The 20,333-nt window shown below is 43.4% G+C and overlaps 1 protein-coding gene across 1 annotated transcript in view; it reads left to right on the top strand.

Annotated features, from left to right (window-relative positions):
• Window positions 1-772: 772 nt before the first annotated feature.
• The window catches only part of LOC121285247 (FYVE and coiled-coil domain-containing protein 1-like), a 38,275-nt gene continuing 18,714 nt past the window's right edge, over window positions 773-20,333 (top strand). Inside the window, exons 1-6 of the mRNA XM_041201619.1 lie at window positions 773-883; window positions 9,180-9,269; window positions 9,369-9,475; window positions 9,839-9,961; window positions 10,514-10,620; window positions 19,508-19,651. Coding sequence (XP_041057553.1) covers window positions 9,218-9,269; window positions 9,369-9,475; window positions 9,839-9,961; window positions 10,514-10,620; window positions 19,508-19,651 — 533 coding nt within the window. The 5' untranslated portion in view covers window positions 773-883; window positions 9,180-9,217. The remainder of the gene's footprint in view (window positions 884-9,179; window positions 9,270-9,368; window positions 9,476-9,838; window positions 9,962-10,513; window positions 10,621-19,507; window positions 19,652-20,333) is intronic.

Genomic DNA, 20,333 nt, shown 5'->3' with positions numbered 1-20,333 from the left:
ATCATGTTATGTCATAATGCGCTACATACCCTGGAATGATAAATAACAGACAGACCCTGTAGCAAAGAGAATCAAGGCCAACACCTGGGGGTAGAAGATGATGGCTGGGCTTTTGTTACTGGAAGAAATGCCCCCAAGTGGTGTCCAAATTGTATTGCCACGAACATTGTGAACCCCTCCAGATATCGCCTCTTTATGCAAGTGTAAGGCGTGGAACTGGAGTGTCCATGCTGAATCAGTAACTCTCAGGCATTACTGCAGGGACTGCAACATGGCTCAGGGAGAGGGGTAATCAGCCAGGATTCTTGCTCCTGATCACTATCCAATGACCCCTGGGTTAGACAGTGAGGAAATCAGGCAAGATTCCTGCTCCTGATCACTGTCCAATGATCTTTGTTGGAATGCCTTTCTGCGTACTTTGTAAAAGGACAGAATTGGTCTGGGCTGGCTCTGGTTTGTAGACATTCACAAATGAAGAAAGAGGTATTAGGCCATCTGTTTCAGCCACACCCCAGCAAGACACTATGCCCATTGGATGAAGGGGATTGAGGGGAGGGCAAACTGGGGAAAAAAATGGCCCAAAGCTTATTTCTCTGAACATCAGAGTTTCTCCATGGCCCACTGGTGAAAGATTAGGAAGCATCTTGGCAACTATTGATGCCAAAACCCCAAGCATTGTGGCCTGAGACCAAGACAGGGCTATATGGGCTGGGATGGGTTAATAGGCTGTGGCATGTGCTCTTTTAAATTGGAACACTTCCTGTCTCTGTGTCACAACTTCTGCAAACACACAGGAGCAGTGAGCAAAACCTGATGGGATTGCCGTTCAGAAGACTGTCGCTTTTAGCAAAATCTTCATCGCTGCCATATCATCAGGGAGAAGGTAGGAAGCTGTGTCTGTGGTGGCACGCACAGCAGGTGGACCAGAGATAAGGCGATTCTGTCCTCACCCTCTGCAACTATAGAGAAACAGCACAGCAAAGGGTCACTTAGTATAAGTGGTGGATTCAGGCTGCACAGACTGCAACTCAGGAAATCAGACATAGACAATAAAACACAGACAAACTTGTAGGGAAACAGAAAATCAAATAGAGGTAGAGAGACAGGCAATCTGTTGGAGAGACACAGGTAATTAAACACAGACAGGAAGACAGACAGAGAGAGACAGACAATCAGGCAGAGAAAGGCAGATAATCAGACAGAGGGAGACAGACAATCAGATAGAGAGACACAGACAGACTATAAAATACAGATAATCAGACAAACACAGCTAATCAAACAGACATTAAGAAGAGAAACAATCACAGAGACAGATAATTCTTCAGAGACGGATTATCAGACAGACATAGAGAGAGAGACAAATAATCAAACAGTGAGAAAGCCAATCAGACAGAGAGAGACAATCTGACAGAGAGGCAGACAATCAGACACAGAGATAGACAATCAGACACAGAGAAAGGTAGGCAATCAGACACACAGAGAGAGACAGACAATCAGACACAGGGAGACAATCACACACAGAGAGAAACAGTCAGAGAGAGACAGACAATCAGACAGAGAGAGACAATCTGACAGAGAGGCAGACAATCAGACACAGAGAGACAGACAATCAGAAACAGAGAAAGGCAGGCAATCAGACACACAGAGAGAGACAGACAATCAGACACGAACCGATTGACAATCGAACAAAAGGATAAAAAGATAGAGAGAGGTAGCCAGACAGAGAATCATTACCTAGCGTTTGATTTTGAATGACTTTACTCGGCTCTAATAGAGTGTTAATGGGCTCAGAATGAGCTCAGTAACCTTAACTCCCCGTAAATAAATGAGGAAAAGAAGACCTGAATTTATAAAGCATCTTTCACAATGAGAGGATTCCTGAAGTTTTTTTATTCTTCCATGGAATTTGAGCATCGCTGGCTGGGCCAGTATTTATTACCCTTCTCTAACTGCCCTTGAGAAGATGGTGGTGAGCTGCCTTCTTGAACCGCTGCAGTCCATGTAATGTAGGTACACCCACAGTGCTGTTAGGGAGGGAGTTCCAGGACTTTCACCCAGCGACAGTGAAGGAACGGCGATATATTTCCAAGTCAGGATGGTGAGTGACTTGGTGGGGAACTTCCAGGTGGTGGTGTTCCCATGTATCTGCTGCCCTTGTCCTTCTAGGTGGTAGGGATTGTAGGTTTGGAAGGTGCTGTCGAAGGAGGCTTGTTGAGTTGTTGCAGTGCACCTTGTAAGTGGTACACACTGCTGCTACTATGCATTGGTGGTGGAGGCAGAGAATGTTAAGTTCGTAGATGGAGTACTGATCAAGTGGCAAATGTAGTCACTGTTGTAAAGTAGGAAATGCAGCAGCCAATTTGTCCACAGCAAGATTCCACAAACACCGTTCTGATAATGACCAGATAATCTGTTTCAGTGATGTTGACTGAGAGGTAAATATTGGCCCAGGATTTAGGAGAGAACTCCCCTGCTCTTTTTTGAAATAGCAGGCATAGGAAATTTTATCCCCGCTTGAGGGGACAGATGGGGCTCGGTTTAATGCCTCATCTGAAAGATGTGTCACATCCTCAGTAATCCATTGGGAGTGGCAGCCTGGATTATGGGTTCAAGTCTCTGGGGTGGGTCTTAAATCTCCAACCCTCTGACTCAGGGGTGAGAGTGCAGCCACTTGGGGAAGGATGTAGAATCAGAGGGGAGGATACAGGATTCCACACCAATACCAACACCAGCATTAAATTACATCATCGAATTACATGGAATTACAGCCCAGAAACAGGCCATTCAGCCCAACTGATTAATACCACTGTTTATGCTCCAACCAAGCCTCACCACCCTTTCATCTCACCCTATCAGTTTATCCTTTTATTCCTTTCTCCCTCATGAGTTTATCTAGTTTCCCCTTAAATACATCAATGTTATTCACCTTAGCCTCTCCCTGTGGTAAAAATTTTCACATTGTCCCCACTCTCCAGGTAAAGAAGTTTCTCCTGAATTCCCTATTGGATTTATTAGTGGCTGTCTTACATTGATGGTCCCGAGTTCTGGACTCCACACAAGTGGAAACATTTTACCTATGTCTAACCTATCAAATGCTTTCATCATTTTAAAGATCTCTAGTAGGTCACCTCTCAATGTTCTCTTTTCCTGAGAAAAGAGCCCCAGCCTGTTCAATCTTTCCTGATAAGTATAGCCTCTCAGTCTGATACCATCATTGTAAGTCTTTTTTCATCTTCTCTGGCACCTTTGTATCCTTTTTATAATATGTAGATTGGAACTGTTTTCAGTATTCCATGTGTGGTCGAACCAAGGTTCTACTGAAGTTTGAAATAACTTTTGAATCCTATTCCCCCCAGAAATGAATCCAGTGCTTTTTATGGCTTTATTAACTTGTGTCATTACTTTTTAGCAATTCGTGTGTCTATACCTCAGATTCCTCAACCCCATTTTAGACATTTATTTGTCATGTAGTGGATCCTCCTTACTCTTCCTATCAAATCGCACCACCTCACATTTATTAATAATAAAATTCATTTGCCAATTACACACCCATTCTACAAGTTTATCAATATATTCTTGTATTTTGTCACATTCTTGCCACGAACAACACTAACATTGAGATCTGCATCAATATAAATGCTGAGTGCAACATCGGTCTCAGGGTCATTATTGAGTCTGACATTAACATAGATAAGAATCAAAATATTGCATCAATTTATCTTTAAAAATAAACATTACAACCTTAGGTTCAGTGAGAGAAGTCTGGACACTTCACACTTTCAGAATATCAAATTCACAACCAGAAGTTCTTGTTTATAAAGCTGGCCTTATAGTGAGGGAGATGAGAGGGGTATAAGGAGTTCCAGGAATGAACATCACAATGAAATGTTTGTCCATTTGTACTGATATCTTGTACTGATGGGTTTCTTGGGCCCAGTGACCCTTTCCTCTTTCTGAAATTCTTTTCATTTTCTTCTATCAAAATATTAATCCCAATCCTAACCATTTCAATCAACTGAGCTTCAGCTATTTTAGCTTGGAATTCATATCATAAAGACAATGACCCTTTAAATTATTCTTGAGATCCAACTGGTTGATTTGTCAGATCCAACCAGACAGTGTTCAGAATTAACATTGTACAAATTCATAATGGGTGTAAGGTGTTTATAGTATAAATACCACCCAGCACTAAACTGGGGCCCCACCTGCCCTCTCAAGTGGACATGAAAAATCCCAAAATCATTTCAACAAGAGCAGGGGAGATTTCCCTGATGATCTGACCAATATTTATCCCCCAAACAAAGTCACTTAAAACAGATTGATCTTTGTGGGATCTTGCTGTGCATAAATTTGCATTTCCTACATTAAAACAGTGACTGCGCTTAAAAAAGTATTTCATTGGCTGTAAAGCACTTTGGGACGTCCTGGGGTTGTGAAAGGTGCCAAAGAAAGGGAGGTCTCTTTCCTTCTTATTCAGTGATTGCTCAGCTGCAGGGAAATAGCAAGAGTTGGTATAGATGATGGAGATGCTTCACATGGTCATGTTACATGCATCACATCAAACCTAGCCCACAAATTACTGTGGATAGACATGACTTTAAGCAGTCAATGTGTGATTACCCATAGCCGCTGTGGCGGCAGCATCAATACAAGGAGGTACAGCAATGCCTGCATCACCATGATAATCATTAACACCAAAGAGTCATTAACCCCATTTCCTCTTCTGAAATATTCAGATAGAGAAAGTAGGAAGGGCACAGCAAACATTGGAGACAATTTTAACCCTAAACGGTTGAGTGTGGACCTCACAAACTGGCCGAAGTATCAGGCCTGGGATATTAACCCCCAGGTCTCATTTATGGTCACTGATCCACTTCCAGCTTGTAGGTAAATAACAGGAGAGGGTGTTACTGAAGTGTCCCATGGGAGGGAAATGGGGGTGGAGTCCTGGACAGAAGAGGTCATGATTTTCCTGTGAAGCTTGGAGTTAAGCTCCTTTCCAAATGTAAGTTACTTTTGTTGTAAATGCCATCAAGGTCCTGTTGATGTCACACACTAGAACAGGAACTAAATCTAGATAAAAACAAAAAAAAAACTGCGGATGCTGGAAATCCAAAACAAAAACAGAATTACCTGGAAAAACTCAGCAGGTCTGGCAGCATCGGTGGAGAAGAAAAGAGTTGACGTTTCGAGTCCTCATGACCCTTCGACAGAACTTGAGTTCGAGTCCAAGAAAGAGTTGAAATATAAGCTGGTTTAAGGTGTGTGTGTGGGGGGCGGAGAGATAGAGAGACAGAGAGGTGGAGGCGGGGGGAGTGTGGTTGTAGGGACAAACAAGCAGTGATAGAAGCAGATCATCAAAAGATGTCAACGACAATAGTACAATAGAACACATAGGTGTTAAAGTTAAAGTTGGTGATATTATCTAAACGAATGTGCTAATTAAGAATGGATGGTAGGGCACTCAAGGTATAGCTCTAGTGGGGTTTTTTTTTATAATGGAAATAGGTGGGAAAAGGAAAATCTTTATAATTTATTGGAAAAAAAAAGGGAAGGGGGAAACAGAAAGGGGGTGGGGATGGGGGAGGGAGCTCACGACCTAAAGTTGTTGAATTCAATATTCAGTCCGGAAGGCTAAATCTAGATGTTGGGCATTGTAACGTACAGGTAATTTGGGGTATTGAGGTATGACTGAGGATTATGTTTGGGTCATTGTTAGTTCCAAGAACAAAACTTTAAATCAGTGGCATTGATCAATGCCCTAATTATATAATATTCATTTTGACCAGGATGATAGCAGAACTGAGAAAGTACAACTCTCAGTAAAGATTGGACAGGCTGGTGTTCTTTTCTCCAGAAAAGAAAAGCTTGAGAGGTGATCTGTTAGAGGTCTTTATAATTATGGAGGATTTGATAGGGGAGTCTGGAAAAGATGTTTTCACTTGTGGAGAAGTTCAAACTAGAAATCGTAAATATAAATTCAATAGGGGAATTCAGGAGAAACTTCTTTACCCAGACAGTGGTGAGAATATGGAACTTGCTACCTCAAGCAGTGGTTCACAGAATCACAGAATTGTTACTGTGTGCAGGGAGGCCAATCAGCCCATCATGTCTGCACCAGCCCTCCGAATGAGCATTATAACTCAGTGCCATTCTCCTGCTTTTTCCCCGTAACTCTGCACATTGTTTTTATTTAAATAATCATCTAATGCCCTCTTTAATGTCTCAATTGAACCTGCCTCCACCACATTTTCAGGCAGTGCATTCCAAACCCGAAATACTCATCGTGTGGAAAAGTTTTTTCTCACTCATATTTGCTTCTTTTACAAATCAAAATAAATCTGTGCCCTCTCGTTCTCGATCCTTTTATGGGTCAAATGGTCTGTTTCTGTGCTGTGAAACACTGGCATTTACCCGGCTATGTGGAAAATGTCAAGGGACATCCTGTACAAAAAAGTAGAACAAATCCAGCCTGGCCAACTACCACCCCATCAGTCTATTCTCCATCATCAGTAAAGTGATAGAAGGGGTCATCAACAGCATTATCAAGTGGTATTTGCTTAGCAATAACCTGCTCACTAATACTCAGTTTGGGTTCTGCCAGGGTCACTCAGCTCCTGACCTCATTACAGCCTTGGTTCAAACATGGCCAAAAGAGCTGAATTTCTGAGGTGAGGTGAGAGTGACTGCCCTTGAAATCAAGGCAGCACTTGACTAAGCATTGCATCAAGGAGCCCTAGAAAAATTGGATTCACGGGGAATCAGGGGGAAAATTCCGCTGGTTGGAGTCATAGCTAGCACATAGGAAAATGGTTGTGGTTGTTGGTCAGTCATCTCAGCTCCAGGACATCATCACAGGAGTTCCTCAGGGTTGTGCTCTAGGACCAACCATCTTCAGCTGCTTCATCAACGAACTCCCTTCCATCAGAAGGTCAGAAGTGTGGATGTTCACTGATGATTGCACAATGTTCAGCACCATTTGCGACTCCTAAGATACTGAAGTAGTCCACGACCAAATGCAGAAAGATTTGGACAGTATCCAGGCTGGGGCAGGCAAGTGGCAAGTAACATTAGCACCACACAAGTACCAGGCAATGACACCTCCAACAAGAGAGAATCTAACCATCGCCCCATGACATTCAATAACATTACCATTGCTGAATCCCCCACTATCAACAGCCTGGGGGGGGGTTTCCATTGACCAGAAACTGAATTGCACTAGCCATATAAATACTGTGGCTACAAGAGCAGGTCAGAGGCTAGGAATCGTGCAACGTGTAACTCACCTCCTGACTCCCCAAAGCCTCTCCACCATCTACAAGGCACAAGTCAGGAGTGCAATGGAATACTCCCCACTTGCCTGGATGAGTGCAGCTCCAACAACACTCAAGAAGCTCAACACCATCCAGGACAAAGCAGCCCGCTTCATTGGCATCCCATCTGCAAACATTCACTACCTCCACCACCTACGCACAGTGGCAGCAGTGTGTACCATCTACAAGATGCACTGCAGGAACTCACCAAGGCTCCTTCAAACCCTTTCAAACCCATGACTGCTACCACCTAGAAGGACAAGAAGGAGATAGATGGGAACACCACCACCTAGAGGTTCCCCTCCAAGCAACCCACCATCCTGACTAGGAAATTTATTGCAGTTCCTTCACTGTCACTGGGCGAAAATCCTGGAACTCCCTCCCTAACGGCAGTGTGGGTGTACCTACACCGCATGGACTGCAGCAGTTCAAGAAAGCAGCTCACTACCACCTTCCCAAGGGCAATCAGGAATGGGCAATAAATGCTGGCCTAGCCAGTGATGCCCACATCCCATAAATTAATTTTAAAAATTGCACTTTGATCTAAAGCTCACAAAAATGGGTGGTAATATGTAGCTGACTGGTGGGGGCCAGATGCAGTGAGGGGTTTCTGGGGTATACACCAGAGATGGGGGTAGAGTTTTGGCAGTGATGTAACAGCTTCTCAGGATCTGCTGCTCTGTGAAGGAAGAAGGTCATGTTCAACCAGACTGATGGATTCCTGAGGGGCTCCGGTCGAGGTAGAGGGATGGTGGGGAGTGGGGGAGGTGAGAGAGGTTCATCTCCATTCTGGGGCGCAGAGAGTCTCAGGACGTGGCAGGACTGGGGATGGTATCAGGGTCTATAAGAACTCCAGGGAGTGGGGAAATGAGCTTCTTGGTTTTGTAAGTACTGGGCAGGGTGTTGGAATCCAGCAGCTGTAGGGGGAAGCTCCCGAATTCTGGGTACACTGGCTGAAATTCTCTGACCCATTGGCTCTAACCCTGGATACACCTGTTCATGCCCCTGACAAGGACTTTGCCCTCAAGACCTTGTAAGGAACAGAGTTCCTTATATGGGCAATGGCATCAGACAGAATGGGGTCAAAGTCAGAGCATTCCCAAGGTCATGAATTCCTATCTTTCCAGCAAGGTTGGATTGGGAGCCAAAGAACCAGTTGGCTTTGTAGTCATTTGTGCTCTCTGCTTTGGGTCTTAGGCTGCAATCATTGCCTTGACTCTCAGAGATGAATTTTGTTTGGAATTGTCCCCACCATTAATTTTTGGTGACGCTGAGGGGCACTATCAGCCCTCTACCCCAGCCAGGTATAGAATACTGTGTAGTGTGCCCCTGAAAGAGGAAAGTGAGGGCCCCAGTGATCCCATTAAACCCCATTACAATGTCCACACAGGAGGATGGAAGGTCCCATGCAGTGGACAGAATTGTGACATAATCTACCCAGCTTTGGACCTGGTGATTTTCTGAACCCTGGTGTTTGAAGACGCTGGAGTTAGGAAATGAACTTTGTTTTATTGAGCGTCTGGCAACAAAAGGTGGCAACGTTGTGAGGAGATTAAGGGGAGAACAAGGAGCGTTCAAAATAAACAAGTAAAGTAAATAAGGAGAAACTGTTTCCACTGGCAGGAGGGTCAGCAACCAGAGGCCACAGATTTAAGATAATTGACAAAAATCCAGGATGGAGTTGAAGAGCATTTATTTACTCAGCGAGTTATTATGATCGGTTGAGTGTGTGTTTAGTTATTAATAATTTAATGTTTGCTGAAACAATCAACATCTGACATCCGATGCTATGGAGCCTATTATTGTGAGGAGCAAGTTAGAAGGAGGAAGACCCATCCTCACTAACAGATCAGTCCTTTGTTGCAGGTTGCATGGGGTCCTGTTGAGCAGATTACTGCCCCAGAATGGCAGGAGACACTGACATTCAGCTCCTAAAGGTGATCAAAGATCTTCAGAGTAAGACAATTTAATTCACAATCTCATCTCTTTAATCTCTACCACTGTCCTATCTGTGTGAGATCTGTTAACACTCAGCAACTCTGTCCTATTTCACAGATTCGATCCAAGAACTTTGCAAGGCCTGGGAGAAGAATCAGCTGCCCATCACTGATGCTAGCCCTGTGCTCTACGGGCTGTGCACAAAACTCGAGTACCTGTTACAGGTGGGAGATCTCATTCTCCAGCTCCCTACCCAGTTCAAACCAGTTTTCAATTCTATCTTCTCTGTGTATGATTTCTCATACTAGTGCTGGTAAATGAAAATTATTCATATCTAATTATCGTTTTATCTCTCTGCCTATATCTCTTTCTCTACATCACTCTACATCTCTATCTTCCTCTGTGTCTACCTCTTTCAATCTCTACTTATCCTCTATTCTCACTATCTCTCTCTGTCCATCAGTATCTCTCTCTCTCTCTCTCTGCCTATATCTGTCTCTACCTCACTGTCTGTCTATGTAACTCGGTCTTTCTCCAGCTATGCCTCCTTTTCAGATGAATTCACTCTTATTTTTTTCTCTCCCCAGTATGATCAGAAGGAGAGGAAAACTATTTTTGGGAGTCAGAAGGATTACTGGGATTATATCTGTGTGTGCCTGAATAGTCACAAGTGTGGAACAAATGTGCAGAAATGTAACCACACAACAAGGGTAGGTGCTGATGGAATAGGTTTCATTGAAACTTTGTGGTTGTAGTTTCCTATCTGAGAATGCTCCAAGCTTATAAATTTACACAGAAATGTACAGTAAAGGACAGGAGACCAAATTGTTCATCACACCTGAAATAGTGGAACACTCTCACATCATCATCTCCATCCAATGTCCAACCTGACCTTACAATTACTGGGAGAAGCAGCAAAGAAAATAAATTGTCAATCAAAATAACTCTGCAAAATTACGCTCCAATGCACAAATAATAAAGCAAGTTCCAGGAGACCCTGGTGACTGGTATCAATCGCCTCCACTAACCCATTAATAACTTACAGTTGTCTCCACTCATTAGAACTGTATGACTTTGCCCTGCACAAACAGGGAGGGAATCTGGGATTTTGGCTCATTTACACATTGCATTTCACACCTAGAACATGAGGGAAGGCAGTATGTGTATTTCTACATATTAAATCTTGGCGTAAGTAGCAGTTTCAATGTACTAAGTAACCAACAACCTTCTGCTCTCTATCTCTCTTTCTTTGTGGCTTGCAGCTGAAGACCTCAATGGGGAAAGGACGAGCTTTCATTCGATACTGTCTGGTCCAACAGCAACTGGCAGACTCACTGCAGCTCTGCTTCCTCAATCAGGAGCTGGCCAGGTAAAGAGGAGGTGATATTTACATATCTGGATGGGAAAAGGTGGAAATGAAGAGTTTGAGAGACAAATCATGGACTTAAAACAAAAATAATCTTCCTCTATCCATAGGACATATGTCAGTCTGCAACTGAATCTCAATTTACTGCACCAAGTATCAGCTAATCCCTTACTGTCTCTATCCCCAATACCTCACTGTCTCTATCCCCAATCCCTCACTCTCTCTGTCCTCGGTCCCTCACTGTCTCTATCCTCAATGTCTCATTGTCTCTTTCTCCAATCCCTCTGTCTCTATCCCCAATCCCTCACTATCTCTATGCACATTAAGACCATAAGACCATAAGACATAGGAGCAGAAATTAGGCCATTCAGCCCATCGAGTCTGCTCCGCCATTCAATCATGGCTGATCATTTTCTCAACCCCTTTCTCCCGCCTTCTCCCTGTAACCTTTGATCCCCTTACCAATCAAGAAGCTATCTATCTCGGTCTTAAATACACTCAATGACCTGGCCTCCACAGCCTTCTGTGGCAATGAATTCCATACATTCACCACTCTCTGGCTAAAGAAGTTTCTCCTCATCTCTGTTCTAAAAGGTCTTCCCTTTACTCTGAGGCTGGGCCCTTGGGTCCTAGTCTCTCCTACTAATGGAAACATCTTCTCCACGTCCACTCTATCCAGGCCTTTCAATATTCTGTAAGTTTCAATCAGATCCCCCCTCATCCTTCTAAACTCCATCGAGTATAGACCCAGAGTCCTCAAATGTTCCTCATAGGTTAAGCCTTTCATTCCTGGGGTCATTCTCGCGAACCTCCTCTGGACCCTCTCCAGGGCCAGAACATCCTTCCTGAGATACGGGGCCCAAAACTGCTCACAATATTCTAAATATGGTCTAACCAGAGCTTTATAAAGCCTCAGCAACACATCCCTGCTTTTATATTCTAGTCCTCTCGAAATAAATGCCAACATTGCATTTGCCTTCCTAACTACTGACTCAACCTGCAAGTTAACCTTAAGAGAATCCTGGACTAGGACTCCCAAGTCCCTTTGCACTCCAGATTTCTGAATTCTCTCCCCATTTAGAAAATAGTCTATGCCTCTATTCTTCCTGCCAAAGTGCATGACCTCATACTTCCCCAGGTTGTATTCCATCTGCCACTTCTTTGCCCATTCTCCTAACTTATTCAAATCCTTCTGCAACCTCCCTGCCTCCTCAATACTACCTGTCCCTCCACCTATCTTTGTATCATCTGCAAATTTAGCCAGGATGCCCTCAGTTCCTTCATCTAGATCATTAATGTATAAAGTGAAAAGTTGTGGTCCCAACACTGACCCCTGCAGAACTCCACTAGTCACCAGCTGCCATCCTGAGAAGGACCCCCTTATCCCCATTCTCTGCTTCCTGCCAGACAGCCAATCTTCTTTCCATGCTAGTACCTTGCCTCTAACACCATGGGCTCTTATCTTTCTGAGCAGCCTCCTGTGCGGCACCTTGTCAAAGGACTTCTGGAAGTCCAGGTAGATAACATCCATACACAATCCCTCACTATTTCTTTCACCGATATCTGTCTCTATCCCCAGTTCCTCACCATCTTTTTCCCCAATATCTGACTGTCTATATCCCCAACATCTGACTCTCTCAATCCCCGATACCTCACTTCTCTATCCCTGATCCTTCACTGTCTGAATCCTTCTATCCCTCTGTGTCTCTATCTTCAATCCCTTAATTTATCCATCCTTCTAACTCCCATTTCTCAAGTGTCTTTACCTCTCCACCTGTAATCTTACAGGGTCTTTATCACTCTCTTCCAAATCCTTCACGATTTCCGTGTTAGCTCCTTCAATGCAATCCCTCTGTCTCTGACATGACTAGCTGCTTCTCTGTGAGAACAGTATTTTTCTCCAGTTCTCTGATTAGCTCTTTTATTGAGGAAATAATTAAACATCATGGTCTCTCTATCTTAGATTTCTGCTCCATCATTACACTGACAGATGTATATCAGGCTGAAGGTTCTGCACTTAACAAGGATCATTGGTAATAGCGTTCCCTGGTCTTTGCTCAGGAGATCCCTGGAAAAAGGCTGAGGGAGATCTCAGATTCCTCTTGGTAGCGTGTGCAAAAGGGCCTAAGGGCTAGGGGCATGGTGTAAAATTTTAAAGTTAGTTTTTAACAAAAAACCTATACAATCTGCCAGCCTGACATAAACCCAGCCCTTTAGCTTTTAATTCTCTCTACAGTGCCGATAATAACACTGGACAATAGACCTAGACTGGATCTCCTTGTGCTTGCAGTTGCTATACCACCAATGACTATCAGCCATGACTCAGTTGGTAGCAACCTCACCTCTGATTTGGAAGGTTGAGGCTTCAAGTCCCACTGTGGGACTTGACTATAAGAATCAAAGTTGACGCACCTGTAGAGCATAAAGGGGATGCAAACTGCCAGAGATGCTGTCTTTCTGATGCAATATAAAACCAAGGCCCTGTCTGCCCTCTCTGGTAGGTAAGCAATCCTATGGCACTATTCTACAGAGAAACTGTCCATAATGTCCTGCTCAATATTTTTCATCATTAAGAGACAGATTATCTGGTTATTATCGCATTGAGGTTTGTGGAATCTTGCTGTGCACAACTTGGGTGCTGTGTTTCCTAGAATACAACAATAACTACACTTCTAAAGTACTTCATTGGCTGTATAGTGCTTTGGGAGTTGTGCGAGGCGCTGTAGAATCCATGTCTTTTTCATGCATTCAGTTAAATTTGGGCCTATAGCCATATTTCAGAAATTGGTGGTGATGAATGAGAAGCTGTCAAAGTACTACCTGGAGAATGTCCCAGCCAGACCATTCCTTTCAGGTTAGGAGAGAGCTGGTGTAACTCAAGCCTGAATCCTTGGCCTCAGTGTCTCTTTCTCTAGCTTTGCCTGTTGGCTCAACAGTGCTCCTGACAGGATGATAATGGAAATTCTGGTACCCTGAAATTTAAAGAGGGTAATAACAGTTGTGGCATATAAACATAACAGCAGTAGGTCATTCAGCCCATTAAGTCTCCTCTGCCGTTCAATACTATCATGGCTGATCATCCACTTCAATGGCTTTTCCCCACATTATCCCCATATTCCTTTATGTCATTGGTGTTTAGAAACCTGTCAATCTCTGCTTTAAACATACTCAATGACTGAGCTTCCACAAAACTCTAGGGTAGAGAATTCCAAAGATTCACAACCCTCTGAGTAAAAAAAAAAATTCTCCTCATCTCGGCCCTAAGCAGCTTCCCCCTTATTTTGAAATTGTGGCCCCTGGTTCTAAACTCCCCAACCAAGGGAAATATCTTGCCTGTAACCACCCTGTCTATCCCTTTAAGTATTTTATAGGTTTCAATTAAATCACCTCTCATTCTTCGAAACTCTAGAGAATACAGGGCCAGTTTCCCCAATCTCTTTTCAGAGGAGAGTCCCGCCATTCTGGAAAAAGCCTGGTGAACATTTGCTGAACTCCCTCTATGGCAATAATAAGGTAAGGGGACCAAAACTGCACACAATACTCCAGGTGCGGTCTAACCAAGGTTCTATACAATTGAAGCAAGACTTTGCTACTCCTGTACTCAAACCATCTTGCAATAAAGGCCAACATTCCATTAGCCTTCCTAATTGCTTGTTGCACCTGCATGTTAGCTTTCAGTGACTTATTGATGAGGGCACCCAGGCCCCTTTGTACATCTACACTTTCTAATCTCTTACCATTTATGAAAGGCTCTGCGCATCTGTTCCTCCTACCAAAGTGGATAACCTCACATTTTTCCACATTATATTCCATCTGCCATGTTCTTACCTAGTCACTATGTCTGTCCAAAATCCTTTGAAGACGCTTTGCATCTTCCTTACAACACATTTTCCCATCTAGTTTTGTGTCATCATGAACTTGGAAATATTACATTTGGTCCCCACATCCAAATCATTGATATATATTTTGAACAACTGGGGCTCAAGTACTCTTCCTTGCAGCACCCTGCTAGTCACAGCCTGCCAATGTGAGAATGCCTCGTTTATTTCTATTCTGTTTTCTACTTGTGAACAAATCCTTAACCCATGCCTGTATATTACCCTTTATCCCATGTGGTTTAATTTTGCTAACCTACTGTGGGGGACTTTATCAAAAGCCTTCTGAAAATCCAAGTATACTATGCCCATCAACTCTCCTTTATCAATTCTGTTCGTAACATCCTCAAAAGACTGCAACAGGTTGGTCAAACAGGATTTCCCATTCATAAATCCATGTTGACGATGCCCAATCAGATCACTATTATACATGTCCATTTATCACATCCTTTAGAATAGATCCCAGCATTTTTCCTACTCCTGATGTAAGGCTGACAGGTTTTTAGTTCCCTGCTTTCTTTCTCCCTCCCTTCTTAAATAGTGGAGTGACATTTGCTACCTTCCAATCTGCAGGAACCGTTCCAGAGTCTATACAATTTTGGAAGATGATCACCAATGCATCCACTATCTCCATAGCTACCTCTTTCAAAACACTGCAATGTAGAAAATCAATTCCCGGGGATTTATCAACCTACAGTCCCATTAATTTCTCCAATCCAACCTTCTTACTAATAATATTTTCCTTCAATTCTTCCTTCTCCCTAGCCCCTTGGATCTCTAATTCTGGGAGATTTCTTGTTTCTTCCTCAGGGAAGACAGACACAAAGTAAGCATTTAGCTTCTTTACTGTTATAGGGCAGATATTCAGGCAATTTTAGTCAGTGGGAATATTACAAGACAGCAGCAGCAACTACACGCATGCATCAAACTCCATAACTAAGAACTATTCTCTCCTGTAGGGGTTCCCCACGGTGTTAACACATTGGTTTACACAGATCATGTGATCTTACAGCACACAGTTATTCTTAAAGCTACAGTCCAAAGTTTCCCAAAACTATAATTACTACATTTGTATTTCCCTATTCTCCATTATAAATTCTCCTGACCCTGCCTGTAATGGGCCCACATTTGTCTTAGACAAATGTTTCCTTTTTATGTACCAAAAGAAGCTTTTACAGTCCATTTTGTTTTTTGCTAGTTTTACATTCATACGCTATTCTCCCTTTCTATATCAGTTTCTTCGTACTCCTTTGCTGTATTCTAAAATCCCCCAATCCTCAGGTTTACTACAATTTCTGACAACTTTATGGACCTTTTCCCTTCATCTTATACAATTCTTAACTTCCTTTATTAGCCACAGTTGACTGACTTTTCATTTTGGGTTTTTGTGACTTGAAGGAATGTATAGTTGCTTTAAACTATGTAATAATTCTTTAACTACCATCCTTTGCCTATGTACTGTCATACCTTTTAATGTATTTTCCCAATCCACTTCATCCAATTTTCCCCTCATACCTTCAGAATTTCCTTTGTTCAATTTAACGACCTGGCTTCAGTTTGAACTACCTCACTTTCAAACATCATCCAAAATTCTATCATATTATGGTCATGTTATGGTGGCTTTCATATTTACTCCTTCACATTTCTGTGGGAGGCATCAACTGTTAGGGCTGGAGCGGCGGGGGTGGATATGGGACAATTCAAGGAGTGGCTAGCCCCTTCACACAGGGGGCCAATCTTTAAATGGCATTAGTTATGGAAAGTGGTGAAAGAAAGTGGAATTATTCTGCTTAAAGCAGAGAAGGTTAAGGGAAGATTTAATAGAGGTGCTCAAAATCATAAACAGTTTTAGTAGAGTCAATAAGGAGAAACTGTCTCCAGTGGCGTGGTGGGGGGGGGGGGAGGTGGGGGGGGTGGTCATTCACCAGTGAACACAGATTTGAGATAATTGGCAGTAGAACCAGAAGGGGATGGGGAGAATTTTTACACAGCGAGTTGTTGTGATCTGGAATGCACCACCTGAAAGGGTGGTGGAAGCAGGGCATTAGTAACATTCAAAAGAGAATTGGATAAATACATGAAAGTCAGGAGGGCTATGGGGAAAGAGCCAGGTATAGGTAAAGTTGGAAGAACCGAGAATCTGAGGACCCCGGCTTAAGGCAATTGGCAAAAGAAGCAATCCTGACATGAGGGAAAACTTTTTTATGCAGTGACTAATTAGGATTTGGAATGCATTGTCTGAGAGTGTGGTGGAGGCAGGTTCAATCGAGGCCTTCAAAAGAGAAGTGGATAATTAGTTGAAAAGGAAGAATGTGCAGAGCTAATGGGGCGAAAGCAGGGGGCGGCACTCAGTAAATTGCATCTACAAAGAGCCAGTGCAGACATGACAGGCTGAATGGTCTCCATCTGTACAGTAACAATTCTGTGATTCTGTGATTCTATGGTGGGGCTAACTGGGAGATATCATTAACCAGAAACTGAACTGGGCCAGCCATATAAAATATGTGGCTACAAGGGCAGGTCAGAGTCTGAGAATTCTGTAACAAAAACAGAATTACCTGGAAAAACTCAGCAGGTCTGGCAGCATCGGCGGAGAAGAAAAGAGTTGACGTTTCGAGTCCTCATGACCCTTCGACAGAACTTAAGTTCGAGTCCAAGAAAGAGTTGAAATATAAGCTGGTTTAAGGTGTGGGGGGGGGGCGGGGGGGGGGGGGGGGGGGGGCGGAGAGAGAGAGAGAGAGAGAGAAGTGGAGGGGGATGGTGTGGTTGTAGGCAAAAGCAGTGATAGAAGCAGATCATCAAAAGATGTCACAAACAACAGGACAAAAGAACACATTGGTGTTAAAGTTGGTGATATTATCTAAATGAATATGCTAATTAAGAATGGATGGTAGGGCACTCAAGGTATAGCTCTAGTGGGGGTGGGGAGAGCATAAAAGATTTGAAATATTTAAAAATAATGGAAATAGGTGGAAAAAGAAAAATCTATATAGTTTATTGGAAAAAAACAAAAGGAAGGGGGAAACAGAAAGGGGGTGGGCAGAAACATGATAGGGTCCCCCTTGTCCTCACTCATCACCCCACCAGCCTCCGCATTCAAAGGATCATCCTCCGCCATTTCCGCCAACTCCAGCATGATGCCACACCAAACACATCTTCCCTTCTCCCCCCCTATCGGCATTCCGTAGGGATCGCTCCCTCCGGGACACCCTGGTCCACTCCTCCATCACCCCCTACTCCTCAACCCCCTCCTATGGCACCACCCCATGCCCATGCAAAAGATGCAACACCTGCCCTTTCACTTCCTCTCTCCTCACTGTCCAAGGGCCCAAACACTCTTTTCAAGTGAAGCAGCATTTCACTTGCATTTCCCCCAGCTTAGTCCACTGCATTCGTTGCTCCCAATGTGGTCTCCTCTACATTGGAGAGACCAAACGTAAACTGGGCAACCGCTTTGCAGAACACCTGCGGTCTGTCCGCAAGAATGACCCAAACCTCCCTGTCGCTTGCCATTTTAACACTCCACCCTGCTCTCTTGCCCACATGTCTGTCCTTGGCTTGCTGCATTGTTCCAGTGAAGCACAACGCAAACTGGAGGAACAACACCTCATCTTCCGACTAGGCACTTTACAGCCTTCCGGACTGAATATTGAATTCAACAACTTTAGGTCTTGAGCTCCCCCCTCCATCCCCACCCCCTTTCTGTTTCCCCCTTCCTTTTGTTTTTTTCCAATAAATTATATAGATTTTTCTTTTCCCACCTATTTCCATTATTTTTAAATATTTCAAATCTTTTATGCTCTCCCCACCCCCACTAGAGCTATACCTTGAGTGCCCTAGCATCCATTCTTAATTAGCACATTCGTTTAGATAATATCACCAACTTTAACACCTATGTGTTCTTTTGTCCTGTTGTTTGTGACATCTTTTGTTGATCTGCTTCTATCACAGCTTTTGCCTACAACCACACCATCCCCCTCCACTTCTCTCTCTCCACACCCCCCACCACCCCCCCCCCCCCCACACCTTAAACCAGCTTATATTTCAACTCTTTCTTGGACTCGAACTCAAGTTCTGTCGAAGGGTCATGAGGACTCGAATCGTCAACTCTTTTCTTCTCCGCCGATGCTGCCAGACCTGCTGAGTTTTTCCAGGTAATTCTGTTTTTGGTTTGGATTTCCAGCATCCGCAGTTTTTTTGATTTTTTGCTTTTTGGTTTTTTTTTTGTTTTTATCTCTGAGAATTCTGTGACGAGTAACTCATCTCTTGACTCCCCAAAGTCTGTTCACCCTCTACAATGTACAAGTCAGGAGTGTGATGGAATACTCTCCACTTGCCAACAATACTTAAGAAGCTCAACACCATCCAGGGCAAAACAGCCTGCTTGATTGGCACCCCATCCATCACCTTAAACATTCACTCCTTCACACAGTGACAGCTATGTGCACCATCTACAAGATGAAATGCAGCAACTCACCAAGGCTCTTTTGTCAGCAGCTTCCAAACCCACAGCCACTACGATCTAGAAGGACAAGGGCAGCAGACACATGGGAACACCACCAAGCTATTCCCCTCCAAGGCACACATCATTTTAACTTGGAAATATATCGCTGTTCCTTCAATGTTGCTGGGTCAAAATCCTGGAACGGCCTCCCTAACAGCAGTGTGGGTATACCTACACCACATGGACTGCAGCAATTCAATAAGGCAGCTCACCACCACCTTCTCAAGGGCAATAAATGCTGGGCTAGCTGGCGATGCCCACACCCCATGAAAGAATATATAAAATGAGTGAGTTGGGAGAGTGTTGGACTCCATACGTCTAGGGCACTTGTGTTACCTTGTGACTGTTAAGGGAAATTTTCCAGACAGGTTGATTCAGATTAATCAGGTTCAAATGTGTGAAGAACAGACATCAAGAGCTGGCATCCTCTGACAGACATTGTCTTGCAAAAACTATTGTGATCTGTCACATCATTACTCTGACACACACTACATTGACTGCTCTTTTACAGTGAATGGTATTATGCCAGGAATCCCTTCCTATCAGAGAGGCTCAGATCTGACATCATGGAGCAGTTGTACTCTCTGAATGAAATAACCTTTGACCTAGCTTTGGAGGGTGTTGATCTGGACACAGCATGGCCATTGGGCAGAAGGTAAGGAGACAGAACGAACCATGGAATAAAAGATGTTTCATTTGCCTTTCCATTGCAATCTCGATCACTGGGACATAGTTCCACACACACTGACTCTCACTGGGGTACAGTTCCACACACTAACTCTCACTGGGGTACAGTTCCACACACACTGACTCTCACTGGGGTACAGTTCCACACACACTGACTGTCATTGGGGTACAGTTCCACACACTGACTCTCACTAGTGTACAGTTAATTAAATAAATACTTGTATTTCAATGAGATCAGTTAGATCAGGCAGACAACCTTGGGGCCTTTGGTGATATAAAAAGCAATGTTTTTTGCCTCATAACATAATTGTGTTTTAAGGAAATCATCTGCCATCGTAAAGAGGGAAGCAAAACCATACACACATAATGAGCTGATGTCATTCAGTCACACAGAAGCCAGGGTGCTAAAATAAACTGGAACCAAAAAAGGGAATCGACAGCCCAAAAACTAGAACAGCAAATACAAGGAATAATTAACCAAATAAAACTCACACTCATGTATCTGTTATTTTATATATAAACCCCTTGATTAGATTCCAAGCTGTAACTGAATCCCATTTTCTTCTATTCTATGTTACAAAACATTCACATCTTTCATAAAGTGAGTTTTTTTAAAATGTTTTCATGGGATGTGGGTGTTACTGGCAAGG

The sequence above is a fragment of the Carcharodon carcharias genome, chromosome 12 (genome assembly GCF_017639515.1).
Source record: "Carcharodon carcharias isolate sCarCar2 chromosome 12, sCarCar2.pri, whole genome shotgun sequence".
Taxonomy (NCBI): Eukaryota; Metazoa; Chordata; class Chondrichthyes; order Lamniformes; family Lamnidae; genus Carcharodon; species Carcharodon carcharias.
Note: the sequence above shows the minus strand (reverse complement) of the source record. Positions and strands in the feature narration are given on the sequence as shown.